At 48.2% G+C, this 14,198-nt stretch overlaps 1 protein-coding gene across 1 annotated transcript in view; it reads left to right on the top strand.

Moving 5' to 3' along the window:
* PIP4K2B (phosphatidylinositol-5-phosphate 4-kinase type 2 beta) overlaps positions 1 to 14,198 on the top strand; it is a 38,750-nt gene that overhangs the window by 18,745 nt on the left and 5,807 nt on the right. Inside the window, exons 4-9 of the mRNA XM_077788320.2 lie at positions 3,734 to 3,886; positions 7,569 to 7,715; positions 8,693 to 8,731; positions 9,744 to 9,857; positions 11,800 to 12,058; positions 13,399 to 13,502. Of these exons, the coding sequence (XP_077644446.1) occupies positions 3,734 to 3,886; positions 7,569 to 7,715; positions 8,693 to 8,731; positions 9,744 to 9,857; positions 11,800 to 12,058; positions 13,399 to 13,502 (816 nt within the window). The remainder of the gene's footprint in view (positions 1 to 3,733; positions 3,887 to 7,568; positions 7,716 to 8,692; positions 8,732 to 9,743; positions 9,858 to 11,799; positions 12,059 to 13,398; positions 13,503 to 14,198) is intronic.

Raw genomic sequence — 14,198 nt, 5'->3', positions numbered from 1 at the left:
TAAGGATAGGATATAAATTACGTTCAGAGTGAGATATATAGATAGAATATATATATATATATATATATATGTAGATAGATAGATAGATAGATAGATAGATAGATAGATAGATAGATCTAGAATATAGATATATATACCAATATATATAGGTAGACTATAGATCCGGGCAGTGCTGCAGCCTCCCTGCTCCCTCCACGTGCTCCCTGCCTGCTGGGGAGAGCAGCTGGAGCAGGGCTGCTCCCACACTGCTGTGCCCGTGTCACAGCCCTGTGTGGTGGCACCCTCCCCAGCTGTGACCCACACTTCTGTATTTTTCATCATTTCCTACACTTCTGCGTTTAGTTCATCATTTACATCCCCCTGTTGCTCTGAGGGGTTGCTTCCCCCATCTCCAGGCTGTTTTAAAAGTGCCCAGCTGGAACAGAAAATATAAATTGAGCTAAATTCAGGTGGGTAAACTGTGCTGGCTGGAGTGGGGAGGGAGCCAGGGGCTGAATTTACCAGAGGTGGCAGTGCCAGGAGGGAGCCGAGGGCTGTGAGGTTGGCACTGCTCTGTGTGGTCACAATTTCTGCTTCCCAGCTCCAGAAGAAAAGCTCTGTGGTTTTGAGGTGAGGGCTTGATTAAACTGCCTGGCACAGACCCCTCTGAAATGTCAGCGAGCAGCAAAGGGGATTTTTCTGTTTGCCTTTATTTTCCTGATGCTCTCTAAAGCACTTGGCAGCAGCAGAGTTTTCTCCCTGCTTCATTAAAGTTTTAAAAGCTTTAAATGCTTCATTCTGAAAGGAAACCTCTGGGCTCACTTGCAGCATGACGTGGTAAATCTCTCTCAGAGCTGGCTGTGCTGGCAGAGCTGAGCGAGGGGGACACAGCAATAAAAAAAAAAATAATCCAAATAATCCAGCCTGAAACAAAAATCTGGGCTGGTAAATCCAACCCAGAAATGCTGGAAAATTCAAGGATTGCTGTTGGTGCTGCTGTGTTTCAGAGCCCTCCCCATTTTGATGATGAAATTCTGGTGTTTGGTCGATAAAATGAGTGGTGGCAGGTGGAGGGGACAGCTAGGGGACAGGGGACAGCTCGAGGTGTGAGCAGCAGTGGCTGGGGCTGAGGGAGGAGCTGCCACCAGAACAAAGAGCTGCTGTCGTTCCTCAGGGAACTGATCCCTGCTCTGCAGTTTTCCTGGGATTTTCCAGCCCCTGCTGCGCTGCCTGGTTGCTAAGGGTGGAGACAGGGATCCAAAGGCAGATGCTGCTGGTTGTCAGAAGAACATCCAAGCTGTTTATACTCATCTTGTCCATCCAGGAGTAGTAGCAGACCCTGAGGGTGGCTTTTGGTGGAGTGTGACCTGTGGAGAATCCCCAAACTCTGAGATTTTTGCCAGATTAAGCTGCTTTTTTGATGGAAAAGCCAACAGGCCATTTCAGTCTTAAGCTGCTGGTTGTCAGAAGAACAACCAAGCTGTTTATACTCATTTTGTAAATCCAGGAGTAGTAGCAGAGCCTGAAGGTGGCTTTTGGTGGAGTGTGACCTGTGGAGAATCCCCAAACACTGAGATTTTAGCCAGATTAAGCTGCTTTTTTGATGGAAAAGCCAACAGGCCATTTTAGTAGTTTTGGTCTGGTTTTCTTTAACCTGCTGGTTGTCAGAAGAATAACCAAGCTGTTTATACTCATTTTGTAGGTCCAGGAGTAAGAATAGGAGACCCTGAGGGTGGCTTTTGGTGGAGTATGACCTGTGGAGAATCTCCAAACACTGAGATCTAAGTCAGACTAAGCTGCTTTTTTGATGGCCATTTCAATTCATTTTGGTCTGGTTTTCCTTAACCTGTTGATTATCAAAAGAACAACCAAGCTGTTTATACTCATTTTGTAAATCCAGGAGTAGTAGCAGAGCCTGAAGGTGGCTTTTGGTGGAGTGTGACCTGTGGAGAATCTCCAAACACTGAAATTTTAGTCAGATTAAGCTGCTTTTTTGATGGTCATTTCAGTTCATTTTGGTCTGGTTTTCCTTAAGCCTTAGGAATATCCTGGCTGTTCTTAAATCCCTGAGAGGAAACACTGAGAGCTCTTGGCCTGTGTGTCCTACACCTCTGAAAACCATTCAGTAAAAATCACCTTCCAAAATCACACCCCAGGTGTTGGAGTAAAACCTGCCAGCAAACCACAGCCCAGCTGGAAATCCTAAAAACACATCCAGACTATTAAATATTTGGGTTTTACCCTCAGCAGTGCCAAACCTGGAGTTCACAGCCAGAGTGGGAGCCCTGAGCTGGTCCTGTGGGGCTTTTCCTGCTTTCCAGGGGATTCCTGTGGGACTTTTCCTGTTTCCAGAACTTCTCAGGGGGTTCCTGTGGGGCTTTTCCTGCTTCCAGAACTTCTCAGGGGATTCCAGTGGGGCTTTTTCTGTTTCCAGAGCTTCTCAGGGGGTTCCTGTGGGGCTGGTCCTGCTTCCCAAGGGATTCCAGTGGGGCTTTTTCTGTTTCCAGAGCTTCTCGGGGGTTCCTGTGGGGCTTTTCCTGCTTTCAGAGCTTCTCAGGGGGTTCCTGTGGGGCTTTTCCTGCTTCCCAAGGGATTCCTGTGGGACTTTCCCTGTTTCTAGAACTTCTCAGGGGGTTCCTGTGGGACTGGCCCTGCTTTCCAAAGGTGTTCAGGGGGTTCTTGTGGGCCTTTTCCTGCTTCCAGAGCTTCTCAGGGGTTTCTTGTGGGGCTTTTCCTGCTTTCAGAGCTTCCCAGGGGGTTCCTGTGGGGCTGAGCCTGCTTCCCAGCTGGTTTCTTTGGATCTGGCCCTGTTCCCAGATCTGCTCGGGGATATATTCAGGTCTAGCCCTGCTCCCAGATCTGCTCAGGGATTTCTGTGGGTCTGGCCCTGCTTCCCAGGGGATTTCTTTGGGTCTAGCCCTGCTTCCCAGGGGATTTCTGTGGGTCTGGCCCTGCTTCCCAGGGGATTTCTGTGGGTCTAGCCCTGCTTCCCAGGGGATTTCTGTGGGTCTGGCCCTGCTTCCCAGGGGATTTCTGTGGGTCTGGCCCTGCTTCCCAGGGATTTCTGTGGGTCTAGCCCTGCTTCCCAGGGGATTTCTGTGGGTCTGGCCCTGCTTCCCAGGGATTTCTGTGGGTCTGGCCCTGCTTCCCAGGGGTTTCTGTGGGTCTGGCCCTGCTCCCAGAACTGCTCGGGGCTTTCTTTGGGTCTGGCCCTGCTGTCAGATCTGCTCAGGGATTTCTTTGGGTCTAGCCCTGCTCCCAGAGCTGCTCAGGGGATTTCTGTGGGGCTGGCCCTGCTCCCAGGGGATTTCTGTGGGGCTGGCCCTGCTGCCAGATCTGCTCGGGGATATATTCAGGTCTAGCCCTGCTCCCAGATCTGCTCAGGGATTTCTGTGGGTCTGGCCCTGCTTCCCAGGGGATTTCTTTGGGTCTAGCCCTGCTTCCCAGGGGATTTCTGTGGGTCTGGCCCTGCTCTCAGGGGATTTCTGTGGGTCTGGCCCTGCTCCCAGATCTCCTCAGGGATTTCTGTGGGTCTGGTCCTGCTCCCAGATCTGCTCAGGGATTTCTGTGGGTCTAGCCCTGCTCCCAGATCTCCTCAGGGATTTCTGTGGGTCTGGCCCTGCTGCCAGATCTGCTCGGGGGTTTCTGTGGGTCTGGCCCTGCTCCCAGATCTGCTCGGGGGTTTTTCGGGGCCTGCCCCGCCGGGCGAGGTGGCAGCTCGGGGCGCCGTCCGACGTGCCCGCGTGTCCCGCAGAACTCGGTGACGCGCAGCGCGCCGGTGAACAGCGACAGCCAGGGCCGCTGCGGCGCGCGCTTCCTCACCACCTACGACAGGCGCTTCGTCATCAAGGCCGTGTCCAGCGAGGACGTGGCCGAGATGCACAACATCCTCAAGAAGTACCACCAGGTACGGCGCGTCCGCCCGCGGCGCCGGGGAGAACGGGGGAATGGTGCTCAGGGTGTGAGGGATGGAAATGTGGGAGGTGGAGATGTGGGATAGAAATCGGAGAGATGGGAATCGGAGAGATGGAAATCTGGGGGATGGAAATCTGGGGCGGAAATCTGAGAGATGGAAATCTGGGATGAAAATCTGAGAGACGGAAATCTGGGGCAAAAATCTGAGAGGTGGAAATCTGAGGGACAGAAATCTGGGAGGAAAATCGGAGAGATGGGAATCGGAGAGATGAAAATCTGGGGGACGGAAATCTGGGGCGGAAATCTGAGAGATGGAAATCTGGGGCGGAAATCTGAGAGACGGAAATCTGGGGCGAAAATCTGAGAGATGGAAATCTGGGATGAAAATCTGAGAGATGGAAATCTGGGGCAAAAATCTGGGAGGTGGAAATCTGAGGGACAGAAATCTGGGAGGAAAATCGGAGAGATGGGAATCGGAGAGATGAAAATCTGGGGGACGGAAATCTGGGGCGGAAATCTGAGAGATGGAAATCTGGGATGAAAATCTGAGAGATGGAAATCTGGGGCAAAAATCTGGGAGGTGGAAATCTGAGGGACAGAAATCTGGGAGGAAAATCGGAGAGATGGGAATCGGAGAGATGAAAATCTGGGGGACGGAAATCTGGGGCGGAAATCTGAGAGATGGAAATCTGAGAGGTGGAAATCTGAGAGATGGAAATCTGGGAGGAAAATCGGAGAGATGGAAATCTGGGGGACAGAAATCTGTGATGAAAATCTGAGAGATGGAAATCTGGGAGGAAAATCTGAGAGATGGGAATCGGAGAGATGGAAATCTGGGGGACAGAAATCTGTGATAAAAATCTGAGAGATGGAAATCTGAGAGGTGGAAATCTGAGGGACAGAAATCTGGGAGGAAAATCGGAGAGATGGAAATCTGAGAGATGGAAATCTGGGAGACAGAAATCTGTGATGAAAATCTGAGAGATAGAAATCTGAGAGGTGGAAATCTGAGGGACAGAAATCTGGGAGGAAAATTAGAGAGATGGGAATCGGAGAGATGAAAATCTGGGGGACAGAAATCTGTGATGAAATCTGAGAGATAGAAATCTGAGAGGTGGAAATCTGAGGGACAGAAATCTGGGAGGAAAATTAGAGAGATGGGAATCGGAGAGATGAAAATCTGGGGGACAGAAATCTGTGATGAAAATCGGAGTGATGGAAATCTGAGAGGTGGAAATCTGGGAGTCAGAAATCTGTGATGAAAATCTGAGAGATAGAAATCTGAGAGGTGGAAATCTGAGGGACAGAAATCTGGGGCAAAAAATCTGAGGGACAGAAATCTTGAGAGATGGAAATCTGAGAGACAGAAATGTGGGAGGAAAATCTGAGAAATAGAAATCTGAGAGGTGGAAATCTGAGGGACACAAATCTGGGGCAAAAATCTGAGGGATGGAAATCTGGGGCAAAAATCTGAGGGACAGAAATCTGAGGGACAGAAATCTGGGAGGAAAATCTGAGAGATGGAAATCTGAGGGATGGAAATCTGGGAGGAAAATCGGAGAGATGGAAATCTGGGGGACAGAAATCTGTGATGAAAATCTGAGAGATGGAAATCTGGGAGGAAAATCTGAGAGATGGGAATCGGAGAGATGGAAATCTGGGGGACAGAAATCTGTGATAAAAATCTGAGAGATGGAAATCTGAGAGGTGGAAATCTGAGGGACAGAAATCTGGGAGGAAAATCGGAGAGATGGAAATCTGAGAGATGGAAATCTGGGAGACAGAAATCTGTGATGAAAATCTGAGAGATAGAAATCTGAGAGGTGGAAATCTGAGGGACAGAAATCTGGGAGGAAAATTAGAGAGATGGGAATCGGAGAGATGAAAATCTGGGGGACAGAAATCTGTGATGAAATCTGAGAGATAGAAATCTGAGAGGTGGAAATCTGAGGGACAGAAATCTGGGAGGAAAATTAGAGAGATGGGAATCGGAGAGATGAAAATCTGGGGGACAGAAATCTGTGATGAAAATCGGAGTGATGGAAATCTGAGAGGTGGAAATCTGGGAGTCAGAAATCTGTGATGAAAATCTGAGAGATAGAAATCTGAGAGGTGGAAATCTGAGGGACAGAAATCTGGGGCAAAAAATCTGAGGGACAGAAATCTTGAGAGATGGAAATCTGAGAGACAGAAATGTGGGAGGAAAATCTGAGAAATAGAAATCTGAGAGGTGGAAATCTGAGGGACACAAATCTGGGGCAAAAATCTGAGGGATGGAAATCTGGGGCAAAAATCTGAGGGACAGAAATCTGAGGGACAGAAATCTGGGAGGAAAATCTGAGAGATGGAAATCTGAGGGATGGAAATCTGAGAGGGAAATCTGAGGGATGGAAATCTGGGGGGAAAATCTGACAGACAGAAATCTGAGGGATGGAAATCTGAGAGACAGAAATCTGGTCTGAAAATCTGAGGGATGAAAATCTGAGAGGCGGAAATCTGGTCTGAAAATCTGAGGGATGGAAATCTGAGAGACAGAAATCTGATGGGCAAAAATCTGGGATGAAAATCTGAGGGGCACAATCTGAGGGATGAAAATCTTGAGGGCAGAAATCTGAGAGACGGAAGTCAGCGACGAAAATCTGAGGGGCAAAAATCTTGAAGGATGAAAATCTTGAGGGGGAAATCTGAAGGACAAGTATCTTGAGGGAGGAAAATCTGAGGGGCAAAAATCTTGAGGTACAAAAATCTTGCAGATGAAAATCTTGAGGCATGAAAATCTGAGTTTGAGAGACAAAAATCTGAGGGATGAAAATCTGAGAGAGGGAAATCTGAGAGACAAATCTGGGGTGCAAATCTGAGGGATGAAAATCTGAGGGGCAAAAATTTGAAGGACAAAAATCTGAGGGATGAAAATCTTGAGGGCAGAAATCTGAGAGACAAGTCTGGGATGAAAATCTGAGGGGCAAAAATCTTGAAGGATGAAAATCTTGTGGGGCAAAAATCTGAGGGATGAAAATCTTCAGGGGGGAAAATCTGAAGGACAAATATCTTGAGGGACAAAAATCTGAGGGGCAAAAATCTGAGGGATGAAAATCTGAGGGGCAAAAATCTGAGAGATGAAAATCTTGAGGGCAGAAATCTGAGGGGCAAGTCTGGGATGAAAATCTGAGGGGCAAAAATCTTGAAGGATGAAAATCTTGTGGGGCAAAAATCTGAGGGATGAAAATCTTCAGGGGGGAAAATCTGAAGGACAAATATCTTGAGGGACAAAAATCTGAGGGGCAAAAATCTGAGGGACAAAAATCTGAGGGATGAAAATCTTGAGGGCAGAAATCTGAGAGACAAGTCTGGGATGAAAATCTGAGGGGCAAAAATCTTGAAGGATGAAAATCTTGTGGGGCAAAAATCTGAGGGATGAAAATCTTCAGGGGGGAAAATCTGAAGGACAAATATCTTGAGGGACAAAAATCTGAGGGGCAAAAATCTGAGGGATGAAAATCTTGAGGGCAAAAATCTGAGAGATGAAAATCTTGAGGGCGGAAATCTGAGGGGCAAAAATCTTGAAGGATGAAAATCCTGTGGGGCAAAAATCTAAGGGATGAAAATCTGAAGGACAAAAACCTTGAGGGACAAAAATCTGAGGGACAGCTGTGTCCTCTGCCTCTGTGCCCCAGTTCATCGTGGAGTGCCACGGGAACACGCTGCTGCCCCAGTTCCTGGGCATGTACCGGCTCACCGTGGACGGTGTGGAGACCTACATGGTGGTCACCAGGAACGTCTTCAGCCACAGGCTGACCGTGCACAGGAAATATGACCTGAAGGTGAGCGGCTCTGGCCAGGAAGATTCAGAGAATAAATTTATTTATAGGATCTTCTCCATGGAGAGAGTGGCCAGGAAGATTCAGAGAATAAATTTATTTATAGGATCTTCTCCATGGAGAGACTGGCCAAGCAGAATCAGAGAATAAATTTATTTAAAGGATCTCCTCCATGGAGAGAGTGGCCAGGAAGATTCAGAGAATGAATTTATTTATAGGATCTCCTCAATGAGAGATTGGCCAGACAGAGAATAAAGCAGGGATTCACTAAAAGATCTCCTCAATGGAGAAACTGGCTAGGCAGAATTAAGGAATAAATTCATTAAAAGGATCTTCTCCATGGAGAGATTGGCCAGGCAGAGTTAGAGAATAAATTTATTTAAAGATCTCCTCAATGAGAGATTGTCCAGGCAGTTCCAGAACCAAGCAGGGATTCATTAAAAGATCTCCTCAGTGGATCCACCTTGGGCAGCGCCAGAGCCCAGCCAGGGCTGCACCCAAGATGAACAAAAATGGTTTAAAATGGACCAAAATGGTCACAAAATGGTCACAAAAATGGACCCAAATGATCACAAAATGGACCCAAATGGTCACAAAATGGTCACAAAAATGGACGAGGTCACGGGGTCTGTCACTTTGCTAATTTCTCCTTCATTTGCATATTGGAGTTAATTGCCCAGTCCCGGCTTTACCCGTGCAGTCCCACCCTGCTGGTTTTCCTCTCTCCAGCCCGCGCTGTTGGTGCTCCTGGGGCAGAGATTTGGATCATTTCTCCTTGGCCCCAGCTGGAGCAGGAATTGTTTTGTCTCCTGCTCTCCTGCTCCTGAATTCGTGGGGAGTGGGACCCATAGTGCACTAATGATATTTGCTTTATTTGTTTTGCTTTCCTTGTTTTCCTGCATGGAGAAATTAAATGGATTCATTGGGAATGTGACCCCTTTGCAGTAATGATATTTTTCTTTTTTTGTTTTCTTTATCAGGGCTCAACAGTATCCAGGGAAGCAAGTGATAAAGAGAAGGTATGGAGCCATCCCTGCCAGCCTTTCCTTTCTCCTGCTGCTTGGGGGCAGACAGATCCAGCTCAGTTCCCTTTTCCATTCCTCCTTTTCCATTCCCTTTTCCATCTCTCCTTTTCCATTCCCTTTTCCATTTTTCCTTTTCCATTCCTGTTTCCATTTTTCCTTTTCCATTTTCCCTTTTCAGTTTCTCATTTTCCATTTTCCCTTTTCCTTTTCCATTTCCATTTTTCCGTTTCCATTCCCTTTTCCATTTTTCCTTTTCTGTTCCCTTTTCCATTTCTCCTTTTCCCTTTTCCATTTCTCCATTTCCATTCCAGTTTCCACTTTTCCGTTTCCATTCCCTTTTCCATTTTTCCTTTTCCATTTTTCCTTTTCCATTCCTGTTTCCATTTTTCTGTTTCCATTCCCTTTTCCATTTCTCCTTTTCCATTTTTCCGTTTCCATTCCCTTTTCCATTTTTCCTTTTCCGTTCCCTTTTCCATTTCTCCTTTTCCATTCCTGTTTCCATTTTTCCGTTTCCATTCCCTTTTCCATTTTTCCTTTTCCATTTTTCCTTTTCCATTCCTGTTTCCATTTTTCCGTTTCCATTCCCTTTTCCATTTCTCCTTTTCCATTTTTCTGTTTCCATTCCCTTTTCCATTTTTCCTTTTCCGTTCCCTTTTCCATTTCTCCTTTTCCCTTTTCCATTTCTCCTTTTCCATTCCCGTTTCCATTTTTCCGTTTCCATTCTCTTTTCCATTTTTCCTTTTCCATTTTTCCTTTTCCATTCCTGTTTCCATTTTTCCATTTCCATTCCCTTTTCCATTTTTCCTTTTCCATTTTTCCATTTCCATTCCCTTTTCCATTTTTCCTTTTCCATTTTTCCTTTTCCATTCCCTTTTCCATTTTTCCATTTCCATTCCCTTTTCCATTTTTCCTTTCCCATTTTTCCTTTCCCATTTTTCCTTTTCAGTATCTCTTTTTCCATTCCCTTTCCACCTGGGGAGTTTCACCTGGGGAATTTTTCCTGCAGGCCAAGGATCTGCCAACGTTCAAGGACAACGACTTCCTGAACGAGGGGCAGAAGCTGCACGTGGGGGAGGAGAGCAAGAAGAACTTCCTGGAGAAGCTGAAGCGGGATGTGGAGGTGATTCCCGGGCCAGCCCTGCTCTGCCTCCGCCCTGGCCACGCCAGCATGAGCAATCTCGGTGTCCCAGCTCATACAATATATCAGAGATAGCACATTTTACATTCTGTCACATAGCGTGACATAAATTACATTCGTATTATACCGTATCATATTGCATTTTACATCATATTAATATAATTAATTGATATAATATTAATATAATAATTAATCGATATTATATTATATTATATTATATTATATTATATTATATTATATTATATTACATTACATTACATTACATTACATTACATTACACATGATATTATATCATATTATATATTTTACATTATATGATACTATGGTATGTTATGTTATATATCATGTACTATCACATTATATTACATCATGTTATATCACATTATATTTCATTATATTACAGTACAGTACATTACATTACAATATCTTACATTATATTACATTGTATTATACTTACATAATATTTTACATTATATTACTTATTTATATAATTATATTGTCATATTTTACATTATATTATGTTATATTATATGATATATCATATGACATTATATTACATTACATTATATCACGTTATATCACATTTTATTATATTCATTATATTACATTACATTGATATCTTACAATATCTTACATTATATTATATTTATATTATATAATATATTTTACATTATACTATATTACATTCATATCATATTATATTTTACATTATATTAAATTATATTCATAATATATAATAGAATTACACTAGAACATAACATAATATAATTACACTAGAACATAACATAGCACGACATAAACATAACATAACATAACAGTAATATAATTACACTAGAACATAACATATCATAACATACCATAAACATAATATAATTAATGTAATTACACTATAACATAACATAGCATAACATAAACATAACATAACAATACGATAACCATAACATAAACATAATATAATTAGAATATAATAGTATTACACTATAACACAACATAGCATAATACATGCTATGTTATGTACTACAACATAAGTACATAACATAGTATAAGACATAATATAATTTGTGTCATTTAATAGAATTGCGCTATAATGTAATATAATTAATATAATATAATATAATATAATATAATATAATATAATATAATATAATATAATATAATATAAATTTAATATAACATAACAGTGGTGGGCTGTACTGTAGGACACTCCAGTAAAGCAGCAGCTCAGCCCCTGGGCTCTGAGGCCGTGCCAGTTCCCCTGTTTGTGCCCTGCCGGTTCCATGGCTGTGCCCTGAAGCCGTGCCAGTTCCTGAGGCTGTGCCAGTTCCTTGGCTGCATTTTCCCTGGCTGTGCCCTGCTGCTTCCCCGGCTGTGCCCTGAAGCCGTGCCAGTTCCCCTGTTTGTGCCCTGCTGGTTCCATGGCCGTGCCCTGAGGCCGTGCCAGTTCCTTGGCTGCATTTTCCCTGACTGTGCCCTGCATTTTCCCCTGGCTGTGCCCTGCCAGTTCTCCCAGCTGTGCCCTGCTGTTTCCCTGGCCGTGCCCTGCCGTTCCCCTGGCCGTGCCCTGAAGCCATTCCAGTTCCCCTGACCATGCCCTGCCATTCCCCTGGCCATGCCCTGCATTTCCCCTGGCCGTGCCCTGCCATTCCCCTGGCTGTGCCCTGAAGCCATTCCAGTTCCCCCGGCCGTGCCCTGCCGTTCCCCTGGCCGTGCCCTGCCGTTCCCCTGGCCGTGCCCTGCCGTTCCCCTGGCCGTGCCCTGAAGCCATTCCAGTTCCCCTGGCTGTGCCCTGCATTTTCCCTGGCCGTGCCCTGCCGGTTCCCCTGGCCATGCCCTGCATTTCCCCTGGCCGTGCCCTGAAGCCATTCCAGTTCCCCCGGCCGTGCCCATCCGCAGCTGCCCCGTGCCGATTCCCCCCTCTGTGCAGTTCCTAGCCCAGCTGCGGATCATGGACTACAGCCTGCTGGTGGGCATCCACGACGTGGACCGGGCCGAGCAGGAGGAGATGGAGGTGGAGGAGCGGGCGGAGGAGGAGGAGTGCGAGAACGACGGCCCCGGGGGGAACCCCCTGTGCTCCTACGGGACCCCCCCCGACAGCCCCGGCAACCTGCTCAGCTTCCCGCGCTTCTTCGGGCCCGGAGAGTTCGACCCCGCCGTGGACGTGTACGCCATGAAGAGCCACGAGAGTGAGTGGGGCTGCCGGGGCGGGGAGGGCGTCAGGGAGGTTGTGGGGAGGGCAGGGAGGGCGTCAGGGAGGTTTTGGGGAGCTGGGGAGGGCAGGGAAGGTGTGAGGGAGGTTTTGGGGAGCTGGGGAGGGCAGGGAGGGTGTGAGGGAGGTTGTGGGGAGGGCAGGGAGGGCGTCAGGGAGGTTTTGGGGAGCTGGGGAGGGCAGGGAGGGTGTGAGGGAAGTTTTGGGGAGGGCAGGGAGGGTGTGAGGGAGGTTTTGGGGAGCTGGGGAGGGCAGGGAGGGTGTGAGGGAGGTTTTGGGGAGGGCAGGGAGGGTGTGAGGGAGGTTTTGGGGAGCTGTGGAGGGCAGGGAGGGTGTGAGGGAGGTTTTGGGGAGCTGGGGAGGAAGGATGGAGGGCAGGGAAGGTGTGAGGGAGGTTTTGGGGAGCTGTGGAGGGCAGGGAGGGTGTGAGGGAAGTTTTGGGGAGGGCAGGGAGGGTGTGAGGGAGGTTTTGGGGAGCTGGGGAGGGCAGGGAGGGTGTGAGGGAGGTTTTGGGGAGCTGTGGAGGGCAGGGAGGATGTGAGGGAGGTTTTGGGGAGCTGGGGAGGAAGGATGGAGGGCAGGGAAGGTGTGAGGGAGGTTTTGGGGAGCTGTGGAGGGCAGGGAGGGTGTGAGGGAGGTTTTGGGGAGCTGGGGAGGGCAGGGGAGCTGTAGAGGAGTTTTGGAGGGCTGGGAGGGTGTGAGGGAGATTTTGGGGAGCTGTGAGGGAGATTTTGGGGAGGTGTGGAGGAAGGATGGAGGGCAAGGAGGGTGTGAGGGAGGTTTTTGGGGACTGTGGAGGGTAGGGAGGGTGTGAGGGAGGTTTTGGGGAGCTGTGAGGGAGATTTTGGGGAGCTGTGCAGGGCAGGGAGGGTGTGAGGGAGATTTTGGGGAGCTGAAGATGGCAGGGGAGTTGCGAGGGGCTGTAGAGGAAGGATGGAGGGCAGGGAGGTGTCAGGGAGATTTTGGGGAGCTGTGAGGGAGATTTTGGGGAGCTGTGGGGAGCTGAGAAGGGCAGGGAAGGTGTGAGGGAGATTTTGGGGAGCTGAGAAGGGCAGGGAGGGTGTGAGGGAGAATTTGGGGAGCTGTGGGGAGCTGAGAAGGGCAGGGAGGGCGTGAGGGAGATTTTGGGGAGCTGAGAAGGGCAGGGAGGGCGTGAGGGAGATTTTGGGGAGCTGTGCAGGGCAGGGAGGGCGTGAGGGAGATTTTGGGGAGCTGAGAAGGGCAGGGAGGGCGTGAGGGAGCTGTGGAGGGCAGAGAGGTGTGAGTTGGGGATGAAGCTGGCTGTGCCCAGGGTTCTGAGCCCCCCTGTGCCCACAGGTGCCCCCAGGAAGGAAGTTTATTTCATGGCCATCATCGACATCCTCACGCCCTACGACACCAAGAAGAAAGCTGCACACGCTGCCAAGACAGTGAAACACGGGGTGAGGTTAACAAAGTGAATGAAGCATTTCTGTTTTAACTTGGTGTGTTGAATCTGAGCTGTTACTTAAAAAACCTCTGCCTTAGGGAGGGAATTCTGTAGCTCCAGGGAGGGAATTCTGCAGCTCCAGGGAGGGAATTCTGCACCCCCAGGGTGGGAATTCTGCACCCCCAGGGAGGGAATTCTGCAGCTCCAGGGAGGGAATTCTGCACCCCCAGGGAGGGAATTCTGCAGCTCCAGGGAGGGAATTCTGCAGCCCCAGGGAGGGAATTCTGCAGCCTCCAAGGAGGGAATTCTGCAGCTCCAGGGTGGGAATTCTGCAGCTCCAAAGGAGGGAATTCTGCAGCTCCAGGGAGGGAATTCTGCAGCCTCAGGGAGGGAATTCTGCAGCCTCAGGGAGGGAATTCTGCAGCTCCAGGGAGGGAATTCTGCAGCTCCAAAGGAGGGAATTCTGCAGCTCCAGGGAGGGAATTCTGCAGCTCCCAGGGAGGGAATTCTGCAGCCTCAGGGAGGGAATTCTGCAGCTCCAGGGTGGGAATTCTGCAGCCTCAGGGAGGGAATTCTGCAGCTCCCAGGGAGGGAATTCCCTGACCCCTCTTTGTCCAGTCTGACCCCTCCTTCACCACCCTGCCCACGCTGACCCCTCCATGCCCCCCATTCCTATGCCCTGCTGCCCCCCTGTTCCCCCCTGTGACCC

The sequence above is a fragment of the Lonchura striata genome, chromosome 27, assembly GCF_050655825.1.
Source record: "Lonchura striata isolate lonStrDom1 chromosome 27, ASM5065582v1, whole genome shotgun sequence".
NCBI classification, from domain to species: Eukaryota; Metazoa; Chordata; class Aves; order Passeriformes; family Estrildidae; genus Lonchura; species Lonchura striata.
Note: the sequence above shows the minus strand (reverse complement) of the source record. Positions and strands in the feature narration are given on the sequence as shown.